Source organism: Cynocephalus volans, chromosome 15 (assembly GCF_027409185.1).
Source record: "Cynocephalus volans isolate mCynVol1 chromosome 15, mCynVol1.pri, whole genome shotgun sequence".
NCBI classification, from domain to species: Eukaryota; Metazoa; Chordata; class Mammalia; order Dermoptera; family Cynocephalidae; genus Cynocephalus; species Cynocephalus volans.
In genome coordinates this window covers 10,264,393-10,291,829 of record NC_084474.1, presented here as the reverse complement: position 1 = coordinate 10,291,829, position 27,437 = coordinate 10,264,393, and the positions used below count along the sequence as shown (strand labels likewise).

Below are 27,437 nucleotides of genomic sequence, written 5' to 3'. Positions count from 1 at the left end.
TGTGTATCTGTATTCATGAGGTTATTGGTCTGTTTTCCTTTTTTCATAGAGTCTCTCAGGTTTTGGTATTGTTTTAATACTAACTTCATAATGTGAATTGAGAACTGTTCCCCGTCTTCTATTCTTCTGAAAAAGATTGTGGAGGATTGGTGTTAAATTCTTCTTTAAATGTTTGGTGAAATTTTCCAGTGAGTCAGTCTGGGCCTGGAGATTTTTTTTTTTTTTTTTTGAGAGGTTTTAATTATAAATTCAATTTTCTTAATAGTTATAAAACTATTCACATTATCTGTGTCCTATCCGGTGAGCTGTGGTAGTTGGTGCTTTTGAGGCAGTGGTCCATTTCATCTAATGTAGCGTTGTTTGTAGTACTCTTTTATTACCCTTTTGATGTCTGCAAAGTCTATAGTGATATTCCGCTTTCATTCTTTATATTGATATTTGTGTCTTTCTTTTGTTCTTTGTCAGTCTTGCTAGAGGTTTTTAAATTTTATTAATATTTTCTTTTTAAATTTTATTAATATTTTCAAAGAATCAGCTTTTTCTTAGTTCTGATTTTTCTCTGTTTTTCACTTTTAAATTGTATTGATTTCTGCTCTTATTTTTATTATTTCCTTTTTTTCTTGATTTGCATTTATTTTGTTCTTTTATTATAGGTTTTTGAGATGGAGATTATTGATTTGAGACTTTTTCTCTTTTATGATGCAAGCAAATCATATGATAAAATTTCCTCTCTGCACTACTTTAACATAGTGCATTTTTACTTTCATTTAACTCAGTGTAATTTTTTGATACTATTGACTTTATTCTTTTTTGTAATTTTTTCCCCTAAGTAATAGACCTTATTTTTATAGCAGTTTTAGGTTTACAGAGAAACTGAGCAGAAAGTGCAGCTAGTTCCCATCCCCTCCCCCCGCCTTACATGCATAGTTTCTCCTATTGTTAACATGTCACATTAGTGTGGTATATTTGTTAAAATTATGAACCAATATTTATATATAATTATTAAATCAATTTTACAGTAGGGTTTTCTCCTGTGTTGTACAATTCTATGGGTTTTTCCAAATGCATAATGTTGTGTCCTATGTTCACCCACTGCAGTATCATACAGAATAGTTTCATTGTCTTAAAAACCCTCTGTCCTCCCCCATTCATCCCTCCCTGTCTCCCTCCTTCCTCCCCTGAAACCTGGAAACCACTGATTTTTTTCTCTGTTACCTCAAATGTTTATCATTTCTTCATGTTGGGAAGGTTAAATACACACACACACACATACACACACACACACACACACACACATATATACATACATAAATATGTATGTATATATATATTTAATTTTCTTTAGATTTCTCTTTGACTCATGGATTATTTATAAGTATATTGTTTAACTTCCAAGTGTTTAGATATTTTCCTGTTATCTTTCTGCTACTGATTCCATTGTGGTTAAAAAAAGTATACTTTGTAAGATTTTCAATTTTTTAAAATTGTTGAGGTTGTGTTATAGCCCAGGACATAATCTCTTGATACATGTACTATGAGAACCTGAGAAATATGTTGATTCTGATATTTTGGGGTGGAGGGTTCTATAAATGCCAGTTGGATTCTGTTTTTTCATGATGTTATTAAGTTCTTCTATATCCTAAATGATTTTCTGTTTAGGTGTTCTATCAATTGTTGCAAAAGGGGTGTTGAAGTCTCTGACTATAATTGTGAATTTATCTATTTTTCTTGTCAGTTCTACACATTTTGCTTCACTTGTTTTGTAGCTCTATTATTTGGTGCATACATTTAGGATTGCTATATTGTCTTGGTATATTGAACTTTTTATCATTATATAATGATCTTCCCTATCTCTAGTAATCATGTTTGCTCTGAAGCCTTCTTTATATTATATTAATATAACCACTTCTGCTTTCTTTTAATTGATGTTTTCATGATCTAACTTGTTATACCTTTACTTTCAACTTGCCTATGTCATTTTATATAGGCAAGTTGTTATAAACAGCACATAGTTTGTTATAAACAGCACATAGCTGTGTCATATTTTTAAATCCATTATGTCAATCTCCATCTTTTAATTGGTATGTTTAGACCATTTTTAATTAATGTAATTGTTGATGTGTTAGGGATTAAGTTTGACATTTTAATTTTTGTTTTCTGTTTGTTCTCTCCATTTTTTTCTTTCTGTGTTTTCTTTTTTTCTGCCTTTCTGTTGGTTACATGAACATTTTTTGGAATTTAATTTTGATTTATCTGTACTGTTTTTGAGTTATGTATTTGTGGAGCTTTTGTAGTATTTGTTCTGGGTATTAAATACATATATATATAACCTATCACAGTCTATGTGTGTACTCATTTTACTTGCTTGAATCAAGTGTAGAACTCCTTCCTTCCCTAAGTTCATTTACCCTCCCCTATTTATAATTGTCTTAATATTTTTTCCACATATATTGAGAACCACATCAGACAATGGTATTATTTTTTCTTCAACCATCAACCATAACTTAGGATGTTAAAGGTAAAATGTATTTATCTGTAATTTTTGCTCTTTTCATTATTCTTTCTTCTTGATGTTTCATTTGCTTCTTTTATCATTTTTTCTGTTTAGAGAAATTCCTTTATTCCCTTAGAATAGGTCTGCTATTTACAAATTATTTTAATTTTCCTTCATTTGAGAATGTCTTAATTCATCCTTCATTTCTGAAGAATTTTTAAGCTAGATATAGAATTATGGGCCAGCAAATCGTTTCTTTAAGCACTTGAAAAATGTTCTAATTTCTTCTGCCTCTGCTGCCATTCCTATGATTTTCCCCCTATAGGTAGGCTACTTTTCCTCTCTCACTCTTTTCAAGATATTTTTTCTCTTGTGGTTGTGGGGCCACAGTTTTTGTCTTTAATTTTCTAAAGTTTGACTATGAAAGTATCTTGGTTTAGATTTCTTTGGATTTATCCCATTTGGGGTTCACTCAGCTCCTTGAATCTGTAAGTTTATCTCTCTTGCCAAATTTGGAAGTTTTCAGTTATTATTTCTTTGAATACTTTTTCTCCTCTTTTCTTAGGACTCTGATGAAACAAATGTTAAATTTTCTGTTATAGTCTCACAGGTCCCTGAAATTCTGTTTATTTTTTGATATCTATATTCTTTCTGTTGTTCAAATTGAGAATTTCTATTGTTCTATCATCAAATTTACTTCTTTTTTCCTCAGTGTCCTCCATTCTGCCATTAACCCATCCACTGAGTTTTTAATTTCAATATGCATTTTTTAGTTCTGAAGTTTTCATTTGGGTCTTTTTTATTTCTATTCATTTGCTGAAAATTTCTATTTTGCTATTTTGTATTTCTTTCCAGCTTGTTTGTAACTGCTTCCTAAGTTATTTTTGTAATGGCTCCTTAAAAATCTCTATCATATAATCCTAACAGCTCTGTCATATTGCTCTTGTCATTAGTTTGTGTGGGCTCCCATAAAGTCCCACAGACTGCATGGCTTACAACAGACATTTATTTTCTCACACTTCTGAAGGCTAAAAGTCCAAGACCAAGGTGTTGGCAGGGTTGCTTTCTCCTAAGGGCCCTCTCCTAGGCTTGTAGATGGTCTTTTCTCTAGTCTTCACATGGTCTTTCCTCTGTGTCTATGTCATAATCTTCTCTTCTTGTAAGGACTCTAGTTGTACCAAATCGAGGCTCACCTATAATATCTAATTTTACCTTAATTACCTCTTTACAGGCCTTATTTTCAAGTATAGTCACATTCTGAGATACTGAGATACGGCGAATTAATACTTCACCACAGAATTTTTTTTTTTCTTTAGGGAGAATACAATTCAGTCCATACAACATTTAGTTTTTGCCCTTTTAAATTCACTTTTAGGTCTTCATGGTTCTTATTGTGGTGAGTGACGTTTGTTTGAAACCCAGACATTTTGGATATTATGTTATGAAACTCTGGGTCTTATTTGCATCTTCTGTTTTAGCTGACTTCGTCTGACACTGCTCTGTCAGGGGAAGGGATGCTGCTTCATTATTGTTGGGTGGAGGTTCACCCCTCCCAGGTTCCCACTTTGGCCTCCATTGGTACTCAGGTGATGGTGGACTCTTTGTTGCATCTACGCAGAGGTGGGAGTGCTGGCTCTCCACTAGGCATCACTGATATTTTCCTTGCTGGGAAGGGTAAAAATGCTTTATTATTGCTCCCCACATAAACTGTACTGATACCATGAAGTGGGGGGCAGCCTCATTACTGCTTCATGGTAGTGGAAGCACTGACTGTGCACTGGGTCTCCTCTGACACCATCCCACTGGGGAGCCACAGGGGAGGCTCTTTATTGCTGGTTTGGGGTAGAGTTCTAGGCTTCTTATGATGTCTTCACTGAGTCCTAGCTCCCTACTTTACCTTTTCTGACAACACTGCTATAGGGGTGTTGAGTGCCTCATTATGGCCTCATAAGGGTGGGAGTCTAGGCTCCCCACTGGCTTTTCCTGGCATGAGTAGTTGCTGGGCCACAGATTTTTTTCTGTGGTGCTTGGCTGGAGTAGAGTGGTTATTCTCTAAAAATTTTCTCTTTTGCTAGAGACTTCCTCATTCCCTCATTTGTTTGGGCTTTTTATCATCTGCACTCATTCATGTTTCCTGGGTTCTGGCTTGTTCAGCTCCAAGTCTGGAATAAATAAGCAAACATAAAACCCAGGAACTCACCACCGTGTCATTCCTTGGGTCCTGAGATTTCCAGCGGATTTGCTTTCTCTCTCCCTTTCAGAGTCTTCTTATGTTTGGCTTTTTTGTAATGTCCAGGAATTTTAATTGTGCTTAGCAGGAGAAATATGAGAAAGGATTTCTACTTCACCTTCCCAGAGGCAGAAGGTTTTACAAAAACTTTTGAGTGTCTTTTTCAGTGTGATTTAACAACAACAACAAAAAGAAATAACTAATAATCACAACTCTCCAATATGTGATAAAATTCCTTTTTTTCAATGTGGTAAAATACATATAAGGGTACTTCAAAAAGTTTATGTAAAGATTAGTATTATCTTTCAACTCTATTTTTCCACAAACTTTTTGAAATACCCTTGTATACTTCAAAAAATGTGCCATTTTAATAATTTTTAACTGTACTATTCAGTGCCATTAAGTACTTTCACAATATTGTTCACCCATAACCACTATCCATTTCCAGAACTTTCTCATCATCCCAAACAGAAACTTTTCTCATTACACAATAACTTCCCATTTCACCCTCCCCTCAGCCCCTGGTAACCTTTGTTCTATTTTTTGTCTCCATGAATTTACTTATTCTAGGTACCTCCTATAGGCAGAATTTTTAATACTCATCCTTTTGTGTCTAGCTTATTTCACCATTCATGTTGTATCATGTATCAGAATTTCATTCCTTTTAAAAGCTGAATAATATTACATTGTGTAATGCCACATTTTGTCCTGCCATTTATCCATCTACAGACACTTGTGTTTTTTCCACCTTTTGGCCATTATGAATAATGCTGCTATGAACACTGGTGTGTAAGTGTCTGTTTTAGTGCCTGCTTTCAATTCCTTTGGGTATATAATAAAAATAAAATTGCAAAATTTCTTTTTATGTCATCATTTACTCATTGATTAATTTTATTGATTTATATATTCATTCATTTATTCAACAACATTTTTGATTATAATCAGTTTGTCAAACACTACACTAATATTATTGTTCAATATTTTATATTTGTATATTGTCTTACAGACTGCTTTTACAAGTCCTTCATGGAATTTTCACAGTAGTCTTATAATTTGACGTGTTAATATCCCCACTACATAATAAGGAAATGTATCATTATAAGTTTAATTTTCTGAGAGTTTCATAATTAGGTCTAGACTCACATATCTGCTTTATAATTTTGAGCCCAACACTCAGCTGACAACCTTGAAATTTATTTAAGCAAAGCTTAGATTATCATTTCTGGAGAATGTTCTAAATATATGTTCTGTAACTCATAACTGCAGAAATTTTTCCATTAGAACAAATCTTACGGATTATGCATAAGCCACTTTCTAAGGTTTAACATTGTTTTAGCTTGAGTCTTATTTTTACAATTGGAAACAATGTCTTTGGAAATGGCATTAGCAGTGTTGTGCATAGTTTGACATGTAAATGTTTAGTGAATCACATCAACATAAATTTTATCAGTTTGTTGATTTTTCAGTGCATACTTGTTATCTAAAAATAATTTTGGATTCTGTGAGGATATTTCTTAGCTGATGATTATTCTTGGAGCTTCTCTCTGGCAATAATCTAGTACTTCATTTCCAAAATGAATAAATGTTAAATTAAAATGATGACTTAAGTTCTTGGCTCTGATTATTGTGGAACTGAAATAAATTTGTTATTGGAAAACATACTCTAATCTCAAGTGAAAATATTTCTGGAATATTTAGTATATGTTAATGAATAGAATTTTATTTTCATTTGGCTGTTATCTGGCAATTTTTTTCCAGAATAAAAAGGAGCAAGATAAGTGGTGATATAATTTTTAATTGTCCTTTTTGTATTACTCTTTAGGATCTTTAAAAAGTAATAAATTATTACACTCTGAAGTAGCACAGTTTTAGGGTATAGAAGAAACTTTAGTTTTCCCCAAAATATAATGAGAGTAAAAATGACTACAGCATAAACTTTGCTCATTTAAAGACTATTGAATATGTATCATTTGTTCTAGTTCTAATTAATGTAACACATTTTGACTTTATTGAATTATGAATGAGAATTTTATATGTATTTCTCATTCGCAGTTTTATGCATTTAGTATCTACTTCCTTCATCTTTATGAATTCTAGCTCGACTATTAGAATTACCCAAAGAGGGGCCAGCCCCAGTGGCTCACTTGGGAGGGTGCGGTGCTGGTGGCACCGAGGCCGCAGGTTCGGATCCTATATAGGGATGTCCGGTGTGCTCACTGGCTGAGCATGGTGCAGACCACACCGTGCTGAGGGTTGCGATCCCCTTACTGGTCAGGAAAAAAAAAAAAAGAAAGAAAGAAAGAAAGAAATAGAATTACCCAAAGAGTAAAATGTAATATTATAAGTACACTCTATTGTTAGTAGATGAGCATATATGAATAGTGGTGAAAGAAACAGGAGATGGTTTCTCACGGTGGTAATTTTTAAAAATAAAGTTTCAGGTGTGGTCAGTTTTTATGTTGCTAAGGGCGTTACTGGGAATAATTTGGAGACAGGTGGATGAGGAGGCAATGATAGAAGAAGAATTGAAGGGTTTTTTTTTCTCTTTGTTTGTATCCTTTCCTTTCTTTTTAAGAAATATGTCTAGCAGTTCAGATTCTCTTGGTTGCAATAAGTCAAAACCAACCAACAAACAAACTGCTCAGATGGGCAATAAGCCGTGGAAGTCACGCTGGCCTGACACCAAGTTTGATCCAACAGCTGGAAGAACTTCACTAAGAGCCTAGTTCATCCGCATCTCTCAGGTCGGCCTTAGGTTTAGTTCGTCTTTAAGGGCCTGCATCTTCCTGTGTTCCCCTGGAGTTAGCGAAACTTCCACGCCAGGCTCCCCACACTGCCCCATCCCGGGCGGTTGCTGCTGCCGAAGCTATCCCGGCTCTGCGGTGCTGCAGCGCAGAGACGGCAGCTATCTGCACAGGCAAAAATGGAGCCGTTTCTGTAACACGTCTAAATGCACTATTTACTGGGCGAAAATCTTAACTCTTTTTTTGTTGAAACTGTCTCAAGCTGGGCAGTTTGAAGAGATTTTGTGGCTATGTATCTCCGAACGGAAACATAGCTTTACAGAATTAAATGAGCTGTCAGTCTTGCTAGAATATTAATTTGATTTTATATTATACTTTCCTGAAATAGGAATTATCTTCTTTTTAAAATGTTTAAAATATTTTAATGGTATGAAATAATGATTAATAAATACGATAATAAAAGCAATTTCATAATACAATTTAGTAGTCCCAAATATTTAAAGTTAATGTTACTTTTAGGTAGTATTTCCACATCTTCTTGGAAGAAATCCCTAATTCTCGAAGGGGTAATAATCTATATTAAGTTATATTGTTTTTAAGAAAAGAAAAAGTTTATTTGCCTTTATGGAGACACATACAATTGTCATGTCAGCTGAAAAAAATGTCTTTATCTCTGTATGTGCTTCTTAAAATCTTTGAGAGGATGAAACGTGTGCATAATTTTAGTAATTAGCATCCTAATCTTTTTATATTTTCTCCCAAAATTTTTATTTGAAAATTTGTAAGCACACAGAAAAGTAAACACCTGAATAACCATCATTGAGTCAAAATTAATTAGAAATTTCCACATTTGCATTATATGTTTTTATGCCTAATACATTGCTACTGAACCATAAGAAAACAAGTTGCAGGCACTGTGATGTGTCACCTTTCAGTACTATTTACCTCCATGTCTGTTATGTGACATGCCATGTGCAGCTTTTCAATTGTAAGGCATGCGAAAAGGCAAGAAAAAATATTCTGAAGAGATAAAGTGGACATAAGAATTAAACTGAGATTTGGCAGAGATTTTGGAATTAATCCCCTGGGAATTGAAATAACTATGATTAATATGCTAAGAGGTCTGATGAAAAATGCGGAGAGCATGCAAGAACAAGTGAATAATATAGGCAGAGAAATTGAAACTGAGAATTAATCAAAAGCAAATGCTGGGGAAAAAAGTAAATGCTGCAAATCAAAAACACTATGACATAAAGGAAGAATGCCTTTGATGGGCTCACCAGCTGACTGGATATGGTGAGGAAAGAATGGTGTTAAATGCATACATTAGAAAAGAAAAAGAGGAGGAGAATCAAGATGGCAGAATAGATGGTCCCCAGTGTCACTGTCTCCCACAACTAGAAGCAAGGAATGCCAAGCTGGGGCTGCAAGAACTCAGGGGAAGAGGAGGAGAGACCTATGGAGTTCATGAAGGCAGAAGCCCCAATGAGAGAAGGAAAAGACTGCTCTGACTGTTTTGAGGCCCAGCCACTTCCAGGCTGGAGCTGCTGAGCATACAGAGCAGGATCTAGAAAAAAGTCACAGCTGTGCCCTTCGTATGAAGTTGCTTGGAGGTGGCAGGGGAAAAGAGGGATTTGGAGGCCCCCAGAACAGCAAGACCACTAACAGGATTCCCATGGACCCACATAGGAGCAAGGAACCAGAACAACTGAAAAAAGGAGCCACTCAGAGGCCAGTGAGTCATCGCAAGGGACTGGCGCGTGGCCTGTCCCATGGGAAGTGTTTGGAGCATGGGGGCTGGGGGAGATGGGCCCACTGGAGGAACACTGGGGCACAGCAAGGACAGCTGATCTGCCCCCCAATCAGCGCAGGACCACTCAGTGGAGACTGGTCAGGAATATAGAACTGTATGGGTTGCAATTTGCTGAAAAGACTCAGGTCCAGACCAAAGTTTCCACACAACCCAGGTGTATAGGACCTCACAAGACTCAGAAGTGCTTATAAGGTCAACAATTAAAACCTGAGCTGCACAAAAAGCCTTCCCCAAGAATCATCATTAAAGCAGCAATTTAGCTGAACCACAGGGCTCAAGCACTGGTCTCCACAGGAAGTTCCCCCATTTTAGAAGTAAGCAATGGACAACAAATTAGTTCCAATGCAGAGTTTAAGTGGTGGAACAGCAAATAATCCAACACAGAACTCAAAGAAAAAACAAAATACCTACAGACTAGAGTCAAAGCTCTGATATTAGCTGGTAAATGTTTAACACCTCCAAAGAACACGTATAAAATCTAGAGGATCCAGAAGCCCTCTGGGCTTCTGAGCCGGGGTGGGGGATCTGAGGGTACCACCCCCGACCCCTGAAACCAGACCAGCCTGGGCCAGTCCTGCCCCCCAACCCCACCTCTGTTTTACCCCCCACCCCCCTCCCCTTGCACTGCTCTGCAATCTTAGAAAGCAAAAAATAATTATAATAATAAATTAATTTAAAAACAGAAAAGTAGAAAGATATAAATTCTATTATCTAGGCTTCCTCCTTAGGAGACGAGATAAAGAAAGAATATAACCTAAAGCAAGCAGGAAAAAAAGTAATAAAATATAGAGCAGAAATTGATAAAAGTGAAAACAGCAAACAATAGAGAAATTTGACAAAATGAAAAACTGGTTCTTTGAAAAGATTAATAAAGTTGATAAACTTCCCACCAGGCAGAAAAGAGAGAAAACACAAATTACTAAAAACATGAATTACTAACATTACAAATAAAATGGGGCCATTTCTAGTGAACCACAGACATTAAAATGATAATAAAAGAATATCATTAACAACTCTATGCCCACAAAGTTGGTAACTTAGTTGAAATAGACCAATTTCTTGAAAGACACGATCACACAAGAAGAAACAGGTAATCTGAATAGGCCCATATCTATTAAATAAGTTGAATCAATAATTAATAATTCTCCAAAACAGGAAGCACCAGAACCAGATGATTTCACGGGTGAATTCTACCAAACATTTTAAGAAAAATCATATTAATTCTCTATGATCTCTTCCAGAAAAATAGAGGCAGAGGCAATACTTCCTAACACATCCTTTGAAGCCAGCCTTGCCCTAATACCCAAACCAGACAAATATATTTTAAGAAATGATAACTACAGACCAATATTTCCTACGAATATTAATGCAAGACTCTTCAACAAAATATTAGCTAATCAAATTCAACAGTGTATAAAAAAAATACACCTCAACAAATTACGATTTATCCCAGGTATACAAGGGTGGTTCAGCATTTGAGAATAAGTTAATGTAATCCATCACATCAACGGGCTACAGAAGAAAAGTCACATGATTGTATCGGTAGACGCATAAAAAGCATTTGACTTATTTATGATAAAAAAAAAAAGAAAAAAAAACTGAGAAAACTAGGATGAGAGAGAACTTTCTCAATTTGATAGAGAACATCTACAAATAAGAGCCCTGTACCCCACATCATGCTTAATGGTGAGAAACCAGTTGCTTTCCCACTAGGATCAGGAACAAGGCAAGGATGTCTCCTTTCCCCATGCCGTTTCACTATCACACTGCAAGTCCTAGTTAATGAGATATGAAAACCATAGACTGGGAAAAAAGAAATAAAACTGTCTTTGTGTGCAGATGACATGATTACTTATCCAGAAAATCCCAAAGAGTGTACAAAGAAAAAATCCTCCTGGAACTAGTAAGTGATTAGAGCAAGATTTGAAGGATTCAAGGTTAATATACAAAAAGTAATTGCTCTCCTATATACAAAATTTTACCAACGATTTTAGCATTCATTAAAGGGCCTTGCCTAAATATACCGTTACATTGTGTTGCAAAATAATGATTTTCTAAATTTATCACTTTCTGTATGCATTAGCTGGTAGTCTTCTGGAAAGGAGAAATCTCTTGCCACCCCACACCATGTTGTGTTTCTGACTCTCTCCTTTTTTCTCTTATCTCTATGAAGTTATGAAATTTTAAAAATTCTGTGCATTGTAGTCAGTTTTCGTCGTCATTCTTTCTGATCCCCACATAGTCCCAGATCTGGCCAGTGGGAGACCCTTCAAGCCAACTCCTTTGTCCTTTTGACACGATCGCATTAGATTTTGAATGCTTTCTGTCAACGTGGTATGTTATTGTAAATACCTTTGCTGTTCCAGACCTAGAAGAAGCCATTTCTTCAAAAAGCTTGGTTTCTTCTAGTGAAAAATAAACATTTTGAAAACAAAATCTGAGTAGCAGGTATCCTTTTATACTAGGAGGTAATTAAATGTAGAATCATTTACGGGACAGACGAAGAAATTTTTTTTTAATTTTATGTACTTCAGACATCATTCTTTTATGATTTCTAGATTTTGTGTGTTTAGAAATGACTACACTACTCTGAAATTAACAATTATGTATATTTCACACTTGTAAGATCTGTTGTATTTTCATATTTACATATATTATTATCTTATAATCTGCATGGAAATTCTGAGTGTAAAGTTAAGTTGCTCTTTAATAACTGTTAAAATATATTGACCTGGGCATGAGACCACACCTTTCTGCTGCTTACCGCATATTTCTACACTTGAAAATATGTTCACAATGGGATGTGTAACAGGTGTGAATATATTAGTCTATGTATTAAAAAGTGCAAAGTATAATTTTATTTTTTTATAATGCAATTCCTACTTTAGTATATGTGCTTCCAAAACAAGCACCCGATTCTTATTTTAAACCTCATTCCACATGATGTCAGAAAAATGATGTCTCGGTCCAATTTGGGTAAACTTATCATTTTAGGTAACTAGGTCAATTCAGAATCTTTTTTTCTCACTCCTTTGCTTCTATTCTATCTAGCCTGCTGTTACAGACTGAATGTTTGTGCCCCTGCAAATTCATAGGTTGAAGCCCTGACCCCTAGTGTGATGGTATTTGGAGGTTTGGAGGTGCGCCCTTGAGAGGTGATTAGGTTTAGGTAAGGTCATGAGGGTGGAGCCACCATACTGGGAGCACTGCTCTCATAAGAAGAGGAAGAGACACCAGAGGTCTCTCTCTCTCTCTCTCTCTCTCTCTCTCTCTCTCTCTCTCTCTCTCTCTCTGCCATGTGAGGACACTGGGAAACAGAAAGAAGCCCCTCATTAGAAACCGAACCCTGCCACACCTTAATCCTGGACTTTCCAGCCTCAAGAACTGTGAGCAAATACATTTCTAATGTTCAAGCCATTAAGTTTGTTGTATTTTGTAATGGCCGCCTGAGCTGACTCAGATGGGGAGTGCCCCAGTTCCGTGTGGTTCATGAGACATCTGTGCTGCTGTGTGGAGGTATTGGGCTTGATCTCTGGTCTGTGACCATTTTCACTGTGAGGTGGAGCACAGATCTATGTGGTCCTTGAGCTTGACCTTGCCAAGGTATGGCATGTTCCAGGTCCACTGTGTTCCTTTCTGGTCACAGGGCTGCAAGAGCTACTGTGATATCCCCTCATCACACCTGCAGTTCCCTCCTGGGTCCATGACTCTTGGTATCACATCCACTCACTACCAGACACCTGCAAAAACATTTGTCTCTTCTCCACCCCACGGGAGAGCTCAGTGAGTTGTTAGGGCAATTTTATATCTTGGTGCACCTTGTGGCCATCTCAGCACCTGTGTGCCTGTGGTGGATTGGGAACCCATCTGTAACGCCTGTCATCTTCCAGAGCAAACATCAGGAAATGGGAGCACAGATCTCCTCTATTCTCAGATCCACCAACTATTTGGGGTTTCTATCATGATCCCCTGGAAACCATTTCTGTGGGTGATGGGGAGGGTTTAGGCTTTTCTTTTTATCACTCTCCTCTGTGACACTCCTTGGCCCAATAATTTTTTTTTATCTACATTTGGAGGATGGAGTGAAAAAGTTAACACACCAGCTCAGCAAGCATTTCCCAAAAATTTCAGTGTCAAACCTAGACTATAGCTTTTTGAGACTTAAAACTAAAAAATTTGATGTCTATTTTCTGTGGTCCCATTGTTACAAATTAGTATTGGGGCACAAAGTTCACATATTTATCTTTCTGGGCTCAGAAAAGGGAACTTTAGTTATCTAAAGAAAGTCATTGAAGCACGGAGGTCAAAAATTAAATTGGTTAACATCTTCCAATTGTTAAAGTAAAAAGTCAAATAACAAAATATTTTATACACTATATGTCACTTTTATAAAAAATGAATAACCCAAAACATAAAACAACAAAAAAATTTGAAGTAAGTTACTATCCAGGGTGAAGAAAATATAGATGAATTTGATGTATTTCTTTAAATTTACATATTTTATAAAGTAATATAATTTCCTACTTTTATTATAAAAATAAATAAACAATATATTAATACATAACTGTTTTAGAAAATTTTGAAAATGTTGAAAACCACAACAAAGAAAATAAAATTATGCAAAACCTCAGACCTGTCATCACTGTCAATGGTTTGAGTTTAGTTTTTATTTTTATATAAACACACATATATTTATTACAATTTTGGTCATTTTGTATATCCTTTTAAGTTTTTTTTAAAAATTTAATTGTAAAAAAATACATAACATAAAATGTAGCATCTTAACCATTTCTAAGTGTAAAGTATATCCATTATGGTGAAATCAATCTCCAGAACATTTTGATCTTGCAGAACTGAAACTCTGTACTCATTAAACAATAACTCTCCAATTCCCTCTCTCCTTTCTTGTGACTGGCTTATTTTACTTAGCATAATGTCCTCAGGGTTCATCTGTGTTGTAGCATGTGTTGGAATTTCCTTCCTTTTTAAGGCTGGGTAATATTCCATGGTATGTATATTCCACATTTGTTTATCCATTCATCCATTAGTGGATACTTGGGTTGCTTCCACCTCTTGGCTGTCTGAATAGTGTTGATGTGAACATGGGTGTGCAAGTGTCTCTTTGAGATCCTGCTTTCAATTCTTTTGTTCATACACCCAGAAGGGGAATTGCTAGATCATATGGTAATTCTATCTTGTATTTTTGAGGACCCTCCACATTGTTTTTTATAGTAGCTGCACCATTTTACATTCCCATCAACAGTGTAGAAGGACTCCTATTTATGTGGCTGGTCAGTTAGCTCAGTTGGTGATAAGACCAAGGTCCAGGGTTCAATCCCTGTACTGGCCAGCTGCCAAAAAAAATTTTAAAATAATAAAAAAAAATGGGATTCCTATTTCCCCACATCTTTGCAAATACTTCTTATTTAGTTCTTTTGAAAGTAGATATACTAATTGGTAAGGTGATTTCTCACTGAGGTTTTGATTTGTATATCACTAATGAGTAGTGAGTGACCGTGAGCATCTTCTCGTACTCTTGTTGGTCATTTGTATATCCTCTCTGAAAAAATGTCTAGTCAAGTCCTTTGCCTATTTTTTTAACTGGGTTTTTTTTGGTTGTTGTTGAGTTGTAGCAGTTCTTTCTATATTCTGGATATTCACCTCTTATTAGATATATGATATTTGAATATTTTCTCCCATTCTGTAGATTGCCTTACACCCTGTTGATTGTGTCCTTTCATGCCCAGAAATTTAAAATTTTAGCATAGTACAGTTTTTGTTGCCTTTGCTTTTGGTATCATGTCCAAGAAATAATTTCCAAATCCAGTGTCATAAAGCTTCTCTCCTTTGTTTTCTTCTAAGAGTTTTATAGTTTTAGGTCTTACATTTAGGTCTTTGACTCATTTCGAGTTAATTTTTGTATATGGTGTAATATAAAGTTCCAACTTCACTCTTTTGCATATGAATATCCAGTTTTCCCAACATAATCTGTTGAAGAGACTGTCCTTTTCCCAGTGTGTATTCTTGGCATTCTTATTAAAATCATTTGATCATGCTTGGGGGGGTTCATTTTGGGGTTCTCTCATTCTATTGGTCTACATGTTGTCTTTATGCCTGTGCCACACTGTTTTGATTAGTATAACTTTGTAATAAGTTTTGAAATCAGGAAGTGTGAGACATTCAACTTTGCTAGTTCTTTTTCAAGATTGTTTGGCTCTTCAGGGTTCCTTGATATGCCATATGAATTTTAGAATGGGGTTTTCTATTTCTGCAGAAAAATATCATTAGAATTTTGGTAGTGATTACATTAGGTCTGTTGATCATTTTGGGTACTATTGACATTGTTACAATATTAAGTCTTCCAGTCCATGAACATGGGATATCTTTCCGTTCATTTGTTTCTTCTTGAATTTTTTACAGCCATATTTTGTAGTTTTCAGTGTACTAGTCTTTTGCCTCCTAGGTTAAGTTTATTTCTGGGTAGTTTATTCTTTTTGAAGCTATTATAAATAATATAGTTAATACATGATTTCTTAAATTATTATTTTATATTTCTATTACCAATTTAAATTTAGTATCAGATTGATTTTTCTTATTTTCACTTTTTAATATTTGTAAGTAATTTTTCTTACAGTGATTAACTTGGTACATAATAATCTTGGTACTTAAAATCTTGGTGCTAGTTGATTTTAACTCTGGCTTCTTGCTTTCTTCTTTCTTCCCTTTAATCGCAGTACTCCAGAGGATACCTCACCCTGGTAAGGTGCTTCCTCCTATTCGTTTTCCAAGCCTCTTTCTTTCAATTCTCCAGGAGCTAGGATTCTGACCCTCCAGCTCTCAGACAGGTTTTCATCAGGCTGGTACTTTTGCCTTTTTCTGTTCATTCCCTCCTGGACTCTGCCACACACGGCTGCAGAGCGAGCTCTAAAGCTGACTCTGCTGGCTTTAGTGTTCCCCATTTACATGTAAATTGAAATTACTAATGTTTTCTTTCTCCTGGTTGTATGATAACTTGCATTCTGGGTGATTTGTTTTTCTTCTTTGTTGAGCTATATGGTTTTCATGGATGTGTGGAGAGATTTGAATTTAGGTGGCTATGATTATCCCACAGAAAACTGGAAGCTCTCTTGCTGGTGTTAACATACTTAGCAGTATATCTTGAAGTCATACTTCATTGATTTAATCAATGTGTTCAGATCTAACTACAGAAGCTTTACTCTCTTCCTTTCCCCCTATTACCTGGTCATTTTTTCTGTATCATTTTGTACAATGTAAGAATCTAAAATGAATCTATATACCTGAGGTAAAATATTATTATGGGTAGTTTTCAATTTAAGTTTTGAGACTCCTCTATGAGTATTTGATGATTTTGTTTTATCTTTATGAAGAAATTCATCATTATTTAAAATTGACAATAATTAAAAAAAACCTATTAAAGGGTTTAGACACCTCTCTGTAGATGTTAAGTCAACTACTTTATGCCTCAGGATATCATACTCTCAAATTAAGGTGGTTTTTTGATATTTCAGTACTCTGAGGTCCTTACCAGGGATGTATATCCAAATCCTCAGAGGTGCATTTACAAAATATTCTCACTTGTTCTGTACCCCCAGAATAGTGGTTTACAACCTTGCTGCTTATTACAGTCAACTGTGGAGTTCTGAAGAATTCTGATGCTAAGTTCATACCCTGAACCCGTTATTAGATCAGAATTTGCGGAGGCGGAGACCCAGACATCAGTATGAGGCCTGAGATAGAGCTCAAAATGATGTCTTAGAACTACTCCGGATTCACATACCTAAGCACCGATTCACATACATCCACAGTTAAGAATGTCTAGTGGGTTTTGAGACCACAGCTTAATGGTCCTTACAATTTGCTTGAAGAAACATGGTTCTAGAAAATTCTACTTCTTGCCATTGTAACATGTAACTATATTTTTAAGACTCTGGGTCAAAGCAAGATCTTATACAGTATCAAATAATGCTGAGGAAAAATATCTCCAGTTAGACAAAGATCTACACTAGGCACTACTGCTCTGAGAAACTTACTGAATTCTAATCCGTGGGAAAAGAAATAGTTTGGAACTTCCAAAGCTTCACTAAACAGGTTTTAGAAAAGCAGTCCCTTTTTCATTTTCAGCCAAAGTGGTAATTTCTATAGTTTCTGAGTCAGCCAGGACCACAGATGGGCTGCATTAGAATAACCTGGAAAATTTGTTAAGCATGTGGTTTCCTAGGCCCCACCCTAAGAGAGCTGGATTAGGTAGGTTTATGGGTGGGCTCTGGAACGGTGTTTATTAACAAAACCAATAGGTGATTCTGATGCACTTGCTATGTGTAAAGGCACGTCCCAAACGGACTTGATAGTTTCAGGAATTCTAATCGCTTCAAATCTCAAGTAAAAAAGACCCAGGGCTTCATTTCCATGACATTCACAAAGGTCACAGGGATGAAATAACCTTGCCATCCTATGGTCGAAAGAAAGCAACATGGAAAGTGGTCATATGTCACATAAATTGTTTCCATTACTTCTTTTGGTCAGATTAGTTGTATTGTATTTGTAAATCCATTTACAGTATCCTTTCCTACAGATTTTTAGCGGAGCCATGGGAGGATCAAAATATATCTTGTGAATCTGTTATGATGCTTTTATCCCCTTAACATGATTCCTATGGTGCTATTTTCCAGCTTTGCAAATGTAACTCCTAGTTGAATATATTCAGTGTCATAAAGTGGATTTAAAAAAAATGTTTGTAGTCTAAATTCCTTTTTCTTAGGGAAGTTGCGACCCAGTATGTAAGACCTCATTAGTCAGAATTTCTCCATAGTCACTTTAATATTGTGTTTCTTGTATTTTGAACCACGGTTTCCTTTGAGAATTTGATGAGAGCCTTGGAACTCTTTTACCAAATAATTGAACATATTTAAATGAAATCACAGTTTCCATATATTTTTACAGAATCTATGAATGTGGCCCAAAACTCTTTAGGTCCACAGACTTCAGTTTAAAAAGTTCCTGATCTAAGATGTGTAGTATCTATACTCATTTATAACTTAATCTGATTTTATGTGCTTTCCAGGTACCTGTACAAGAATGAAATTCATGCACTAGATAAGCAAACATTTAAAGGACTCATATCCTTGGAACAGCTGTAAGTAATGGAAACTTCCTTATTGAATCACTGATGATTATGATTCAAATAGAAAACTCTTTTAATGCCATTATGTGATAGTTGAACAATTATTTTAAGCTTTGTCTTGTGGCTAGAAGGATTGAATATTCTGTCATCAGTTGGATAAAAATTAGAATGTATGATTGAGTTGGCATGAAGACAAGAAGACAGACCTAGCTCAGCTGGAATCCCAGCTCTTGCATTTATTAGTTGTGCGACATTGGGCAAGTTATCCTCTATGAGCCTTTGTTTCCAAATCTCTGAAATATAGATATTTGTACTGTGAGGATTAAGATATTGCATGCAAGGAGGTATTTTATAGAAAGTAATTCATAGTTGTTATTATTGTCCATGTGGAATAAAAACCTGAGGCACTGATAAAGTATCAGAGAGTTTATTTGAGCCAAATATGGGTGACTTCAACCTGGAAGACACATAGCCAAGTTTCTTTGGAATGTGCTTTGATCTATAGTCCAGGTTTCAGTATTTCTATAGTCATAGAGAAAGGGAGAACAAAGTGGAGAGAGAGAGGGAACAGACCCTTAATCAGTACATCAGGTTTTCCATTGGTGACATAAAATCATATAGGCTCATGATTGGTTCTTGACTACATCCCATGTACAGATTTATGAGTAAGGGTCATGACATACATTTTCATCATCCCTCAGTTGATGCGGAGCCTTTCTAGGTATCAGTACATCTGGTTTTAGGTTAAAATTTGCCTTGTGGTAACAGTTCCAGGGTATGATGGTGTGACTGCACCCCATTCAAGACCTCGCAAGGCTTGGGGAATTTAGATGACCTCAGTCAGAGTAGATTTCTGGTTTATCATTATTAATTTATGAAACAAACTCAGACTTTTTAACTGATATGGGGACTCCAAGAACATGAGATCTAACCTCTCACTTTATAGGTGATAAAATCAAATCCAATGTTAATTAAATGACTTGCCCCAAATTAAGTCTGTGACATTCTTATTACAATTCAGACTTGACTTCTACCTTGTGCACTTTTCAGCATTTGGCATATTAGATAAACCTGATTCACTTGTCAGAATTTCAGTGTGAAATATAATTTTTTTTAGTATCAAAAAGTCCTATTATATAGTTACAAATGGGGATTTAACATTTTATTTGAATATTTCTCTGTTATGAGTGTCTACAACACAAATAGTGACTAGATATTTGAAAAGATTTTTCCCCTCATTGATGACAACCTATGGGGTATTTTTTAAGTTCAGATATATAGAACACACTTTGATATTTCATTGTTAATAGGATTTGTATATATCAGAAGCCTTTAACTCCCAATTTTGTTTCCCTCTTTGACATGGTTTCTTAATTTCAAAAAAACTATTTGCAATTATTTCTATAATAAACATGCTTGGAGACATTTGGATTTCTTCTTATCAGAAGGCAAAAGTGTTTGGTTATAGTATTAAAATATGATCAACCAATCGAATATATTTTTAAAAATCCTCATTGCTTCTATGTGTCTTTTAAAATTAATTTTATTTTATATAATTAATAAGGTATCCTGGTGACAAATATGGTTCTTTATCTTTTCCTTATAAATTCTGTAATGTTTTAGGTACTTTTTATTATATTGCAGAATCATCACATAAACCAATCAAGTGTAAATTCTTTAGTAACAACAACAAACAAAACCCTTATCACTGTTATAATAAGGGTTATATTTTATTTTCATCAAATATATTTACAGATTATTTATAAAAATTAGCATATGAAAAGTTGTAATTCCCATTTGAAATGCACATAATTCTCATCAGTAAATGCTTTATATTCTGATCATAATTACTGGTCTTACTGAGTAATGCTAATGTTTAAAGCATTTCTGCTTTCTATTTTTAAGCATGATTTCATGCTCTCGTGAATTGCTATTCAAAGATGAGTTTTGGTTTCCAAAAATGTAATCCCTAATTTTTAGAATTTTTCATAATTTTAATGATAGCTTTGAAAGTCAATTTTATTTTAGTATATCCCCATAAAACTACAGTAGAATTTGAGGTGTCTGAGGTATTTGTTCTTTAAGACCTATTTACCTTTATTTTATTTTAAGGAGTTTTATTGCACATAATCCTTTTGGGATTAAATTCTTCTTTGAGAAAGACAGGGATACATGACAGATGTTTGCACAGTCCTTGAGAATAGTAGGTTGTAGCAATGCTAATTCTGTTACTGACATGACTGTTTACAATAACTATAAAAATACACTTTTTGAATTTCTTATAGTCTTCAGGACACAGCCTTTGATCTTATAAAGTGGGGGTGGGAAGTGAGGAAGGGATATTGCACAAGGATTTGTTACCTAATTTCTTTTCTGATTTTTTTTGATTGAAAATTTGACAGACTACTTTCTTCTTTAAGGATAAGTGCTCTCTCTCTTTATGTTGCAGTGGATTATTTTCTACATGTTGGCTACATCAAGAGAAATTCTATGATTAGACACAACAAAGTCATAGACTAAAACACAAATGTTCTTTTAGGCATTAATGAGGCTTGGTTATTTCTGAACAATAGCATTTTCATCGATTGGGTAGGGGGAGTAGATGGAACACAGAAGTAATTATATTTGTAAAGATTATAACCATTGAATGTTTATGTGAGAAGATAGAATGATTTCATATTAGGAGATTGTGTATTAAAATGAACAAACTTGTGAGGATATAGTAAATTTTACCAGATGTAAATACCTTTTGCTTGGTTATAATTTTCACTTTTACCCATACATGCTCTGTTAGCAGAACACAACTGGTTAAGGAGAAAAGTGTCTCCAAAGCATGTTTTCTGCTCTACAAATGACAGAGAGGACGGTTTAATGATTCCACTTTTCAGAACAAGAATAACTGGTGTATTCTTAGAAAGTGCAGTTTAATAATTCTTGTATTAATCAATCATCCTGCTTTCAGTTATTCTTTATCTAAAATTTCTGTCTTTATTCCACTGAGGCAATGACATATTTTCATTGATTATATTTTCTTTGCCAATGAAGTTTTATTCTTCTTTGCCTCCTTATTAGGCACCAAATATCTCTTTTATGAAAATGGCCTTTTAGTCATGTTCCTCACATGACCATTGAACTACAAGTGTTATTTGCCATTTTAGTCAGGCATTGATTTTCAACCTACATTTTCTCTTCAATGTATAACTTTCTATTTCTTATTTTCCCTTCTCTTTAAATGTTTATTTCTTTCTTATTTTTTTTTACCACATTGTCTTGATCACTGTATGTTTTTAATTATTTATCTATCTATTTTTTTATTGAATTATAATTGATCATATATATTTTGGGGGTTCAACATTGATGTATGTTGATCAAATCAATATTATTAGCACATACATTATTAGAAATCATACTTATTCTTTACACACCTTATCCAATCTGTCCCCCTCCCCCCTCTCTCTCCCCCCCACCTGTGAGAGAGGTGTGCTCAGGTCCTCCAATATTATCATAGAGCCGATGCTTCTTCCACCACTCTGGAATGGGCTTTGTGAAGAGAGACGTCCTCTTCTTTTCTTTGGTCTCCACTGGTGACTCTCCTTGTGTCAATGCACTCCATTGGCTGGCAGGCCATCTGCATGCTGGTTGTGGTGTCTCGCCGCTTTTATGGCAGCTGTGGCTATTGTGGTGGCTGTGGTGGGCCACCACAAGGAAGTGGTGTCCTTGCCTGGTTGCAGGAGAAGGGGTTGGTCCCCAGTTCCATGCCTCAGGACCCTGGACAGGCCCCGTGGCAGTGGCAGCATGCCTGGTTGCGGGAGGAGGAGTTGGTCCCCAGTTCCATGTCTCAGGACCCTGGACAGGCCCCATGGCAGTGGCAACATGCCTGGTTGTGGGAGGAGGGGTTGGTCCCCAGTTCCATGCCTCAGGACCCTGGACAGGCCCCATGGCAGTGGCAGTGGCAGCGTGCCTGGTTGCGGGAGGAGCTGCATCTGTTTTTACATTCTAAGATGTTGTTGCAGAGTAGTTGGGTGGGAGGGGGTGGGGGCAATGGGGTATGAGATAGGGTGGAAGAAGGAGGAAGAAGGGGGGCATGGCTGAGGCCTGTGGCACTCCCCTCATTCCTATAGGGGAGACCATGGGGTTTCCAGTTGTGGCTTGGTTATTGCTGGGCTGAATGCAAATGTCTGGGGGGTATGGCTGAAGCCCTCAGTCCCCCACTTCCCTGGTTCAGGAGACCAGGGGTCTTCCAGTGGTGGTTCAGTGGTCATCACTGGGTTGGTTGCAGGTGTTGGGAGGGCATGGCCAAGGCCCTGGGCCCCCCACCATCCTGGCTTGGTGGCCCAGGGGACTTCTGGTCCTTGTAGGTTTTATAGGTGTTCTTTGGTGAAATGAGACTTTTAGTAGTTAATATCAAATTTTGTCTCTGGTCTGTGGGTATTTTGTTTTTTCTTTAGTTCTGTGTTGGATTATTCACTGTTTCCACTACTTAAACTCTGCACTGGAACTAATTTTTTGTCCTTTGCTTACTTCTAAAATGGGGGAATTTCCTGTGGGAATAGCACTTGAGCTCTGTGGTTGAGCTTGCTGCTTTGCTGCTGATTCCCTGCGGAAGGCTTTTTGTGCAGCTCAGGTTTTAATGGTTGACTTTGTAGGTACTTCTAGGTCTTGTGAGATCCAGTGCACCTGGGTTGTGTGGAAACTCTGGTCTGGGCCTGAGTGTTTTCAGCAAACTGCTCCCCCTGCAGTTCTATATTCCTGACCCGTCTATACAGAGTGGACCTGTGCTGATTGGGGGGCAGATCAGCTGTCCTTCCTGTGTCCTGATGTTCCCCTCGTGGGCCCATCCCCTCCACTGCCTACACTTCAAACACTTCCCATGTGATGGGCCATGCTCTGGTCCCTTATGATGACTCACTGGCCTCTCAGTGACTCCTTTTTTCAGTTGTTGTTGCTCCTCACTACTATGTGGGTCCACAGGAGCCCTGTTAGTGGTCTTGTTGGCCTGGGGGCCACCAAGGCCCTCTTCTCCCCTGAAGTCTCCAAGCAACTTCATCCAAAGGGTACAGCTGTGGCTTTTGCCAGCTCTTGCTCCATGCGCTCACCAGGGCCAGCCTTGAAGTGGCTGGGGCTCAAAACTTTTGGAGCAGTTCTTTCTTTCTCTCATTGTGTCTTCTCCTGCCTTCATGCACTCCGTAGGTCTCTCCTCCTCTTCCCCTGAGCTCTAGTGGCCCCAGCTTAGCTGGTGTTGATTTTTAATAGTTGTAAATTGGTTGATTTGTGGGAGAGAGTGACACTGGTGTCCATCTATTTCACCATCTTGACCAGAAGCTCTAGATGTTTATTTATTTCTAAATGGTATATTTTATCTACACATCTTTATCAGATGACAGCAGTCTTCCATACCTGTGTAAAATTGTTCCATATTGCTCTGTATCTTAAATATAAGCTCCTTATTCCATCGTCTACTACAATTATGGGAAGAGCTACACCAGGTGGCTGGGCATCAGGTCTTAGAAGCCACATAGACTTGAGTTTGGCCTGAGTGAAAATGTTTGGCACTTATTAGCCATTTGATCTTGAGACTCTCACTATAAAATTGTAAATCTTAGTTTCTTTTATTGTTCTTTTCCCTTGTTATATTATTTTTTATTTTAAAAAATTTATTTATTTTTTCATTGACATCTACTTATGGGGTGCAAAGTTATATTTCAATACATGTGTACAATATGTGATGATCAGATCAGAGCAATCAGCTTATTCATCATGTGCTTAGACAAAACTATGACGTATACTTGTTTTGTGTCATTTTATCTTGGTACCAGGGTCATTGTGTCTGAGGCTGGATTCTGTGAGATTGCATTTAGTAGGAGAATACTGTGGAGTATCTTGGTGTCAGGCCAGTTTCCAAACGTTGGGGCTGCTCCATTTGTTTGGCCGTTTCCCAAAATAGAGTAAAAAATTCAGAATAAAACATAGACCATTATATAGTGGTAAATGTTCTTCATGAAATACTTAGAGTAAACTTTTCATCCTTATGACTAGTATCTTATTATCAGCACAAAAAGCATCTTTGATGTACAACAGATGGGAGGGTTTTCACTAAACTATAAAACACAGACAAATTTTTGCTTTTGATCATGATGAAGTCGGAGACATCAGATTTATATTCTGCTTTAAAAAAAACTAGAAAACCAGGCAAAACATATGAAATAGCAGTTTTGAGGCACTGATCGACAGGGAGTGAGGGACTATTGTCCATGAAAGAAAGGACATACAAGGTGATTTCTGTGATTGTTTTTGATTACTGCCTGGAGGCAGTTTCCAGGCTGAACTGCAGGAAGGGGTACACTATCAGAGACCAGCAGGCTTGACAAATTGAGAAGACAAGCATTGGAGTTTGGGAGGTCTGGTGTGGTAAAAATTGGTGGCCAGAAAGCAGGAAGCTACACACAGAGAGCCCTGGAGATATGCAGAGGCTTTCCCTAAAATCTTTGACTGACCACTGATGCACATTTGTGAGAGGAAAATACCTGAGACCAGAGAAGAGCCACTGAAAAGCACTGGGCCAAAAACTTGCCAGAAATCATACAGGGTGGGAAGCAGTTTGTGTTACTACTGGCCAGTGTGGAAAGACCTCATGCTGCATAGCATCAGATAAAGTCCTCAGGAAAGTGTCACATATTAGGACTAAGTGTGTCTGTTGTGAAGACTGACTTGACCTCCTCTATAAAGCTTAAAAGTAAACCTAAATTAACCTGATCCCAAGTAATGTAACTGTATGGCAGAATAAAGTCCAAAATTCTTTAAAGGAATACAACAAAATCCAGCACCCAACAAACTAAAATTCACAATTCCCATCATTCAATCAAAAATTATCAGGCAAGCACACCATACCAGAGTTATAAAATACAAGAAGCCAAACCCTGATAGAACTGAAAGGAGAAATAAATTCAGCACTCCTTTTAAAATAATTGATAAAACAAGTAGACAGTTATAAGTATATCAAAGACCAGATAAGTATACACTGTTATGCTGTATATAACAGTATCAGCCAACGTGACCCAATTGATATTAATAGAACATGCTGACCAAAGCCAGAAAAATACACATTTTTTTTTCAAGTGTACTAAGACTATTCACCAAGATAGATCATATTCTGGGCTACAAAATAAGTCTCAATAAATTTAAGAGGATTGAAATAATATAAAGTTTCTTTTCTCATAGAAACAGAATTAAACTAGAAAACAATATAGAAAGATATCAAGGAATTTCCCAAATATTTAGACCTACTAAGTAACCCATGTATCGAGGGAGAAAATGTAAGAAAAATTAAGAAATATTTTGAGCAGAATAAAAATGAAAACACTATATACTAAAATATTTTGGATGTGTCTAAAGTAGTAGTTACATAGAAATTTATAGAATTAAATACTTGTATTTGAAAAGAATAAAGACCTCAAATCAATTGTGCAAGCTTCTACCCTAAGAATCTAGAAAGAAAGGAAAAATTGTATTCAAAGTAAGTAGAAGGAAGGAAATAATAAAAATAAGAATTAAAAATCAGAGCTATAGAAAACGTAATGATATTATGTTATATACAATGTTATTATTCTTCTGGTGTGTCAGATTTTGCTTTATAGACTTCTCTCTATGAGGGTACTTCAAAAAATTTATGCAAAATAGAATTGAAAGATCATAGGAGTCTTTCCATGAATTTTTGAAGTGCCCTCATAGAGAGAAGTCTATAAAGCAAAATCTGACACATTGAGAAGAGTAATAACATGGATAGACTTTGAGCCAAACTATCAGAAAAAAGGGAGGAGACACGAATGATCAATATCAAGGATGGGGGAGGAGGGGCAGCACACATCACTACATATACTACAGATAATAAATGAATTTAAAAAATGGATAAAGGGCCGACCCTGTGGCTCACTCGGGAGAGTGCGGCGCTGGGAGCGCCAAGGCTGCAGGTTCAGATCCCATACAGGAGTGGCTGGTGCGCTCACTGGCTGAGCGCAGTGCAGGTGACACCAAGCCAAGGGTTACTATCCCCTTACCGGTCACAAAAAAAAAAAAAAAAATGGATAAAAAGGGACTATCATAAAAAGTTTTATGCCAATGTATTTGACAAGTTAATTAAACTAAAAAATTCATGAAAGATACAACTTACAAAATTTACTCAAGGAGAGATAAGCTGCATAACTGTATATGTATTAAAGAAATTATATTTGTAGTTATAACATTTCCAATAAAAACAAAGCAAAACAAAACTCTAGGCTCAGATGTCTTCACTGCTGAATTCTAATAAACATTGAAGGAAGAAATAAATCCAATTTTATATAAATGTATTTAAAAAATAATGGAGGAACACTTACCAACTCATCTTATGAGCTGAAATCACGTTACTTCACCAAAATCAGACAGAAGTCTTACAAGCAAAGAAAAGAGCAGGTCTATATCCCTCATTAACACAATACAAAATTGCTTAATCAGATATTATAAGTTGAGTCTAGCAGTATATGAAAAGGATAATAACTACATCATGCACAAACACATTTAATTTTAGGAATGTGAGTTAGTTTCTAACAGCTAAAAACCAAAAATATACTTCATTATATTAACAGATTGAGGAAGAAAAACCGTATCCTGATCTTAAAATAAGCAGAAAAGCGTTTGGCATTTGGCCCAATTTAACATTCATTCATGATAAAAACTTTCAGCAAATTAAGAAATAAATAGAAACTTCCTCAACCTGGTAAAAAAACATGTAGGACAGACCCTTGGCAAACTTTATATACAATGTTGACTGCATAATTCTTAAGGCTGAGAACAAGGCAAGAATGTCTGCTCACGACTTCAACTCAATATTTTCCTGGAGATCTAACTACTGTACTAAGAAGAGGAAAATAAATGCAAGGCATCAAGATTGGAAAGGAAGAATAAAGTATCTATGTATCGAATCCTAAGGAACTTACAAAAATGAAGAAATTATAATTGATTTTATCAAAGCCACAGGC

The 27,437-nt window shown here is 36.1% G+C and overlaps 1 protein-coding gene across 1 annotated transcript in view; it reads left to right on the top strand.

Annotated features, from left to right (window-relative positions):
• The window catches only part of PXDNL (peroxidasin like), a 430,031-nt gene that overhangs the window by 202,859 nt on the left and 199,735 nt on the right, over positions 1–27,437 (top strand). The window contains exon 4 of the mRNA XM_063079245.1: positions 18,364–18,435. Coding sequence (XP_062935315.1) covers positions 18,364–18,435 — 72 coding nt within the window. The remainder of the gene's footprint in view (positions 1–18,363; positions 18,436–27,437) is intronic.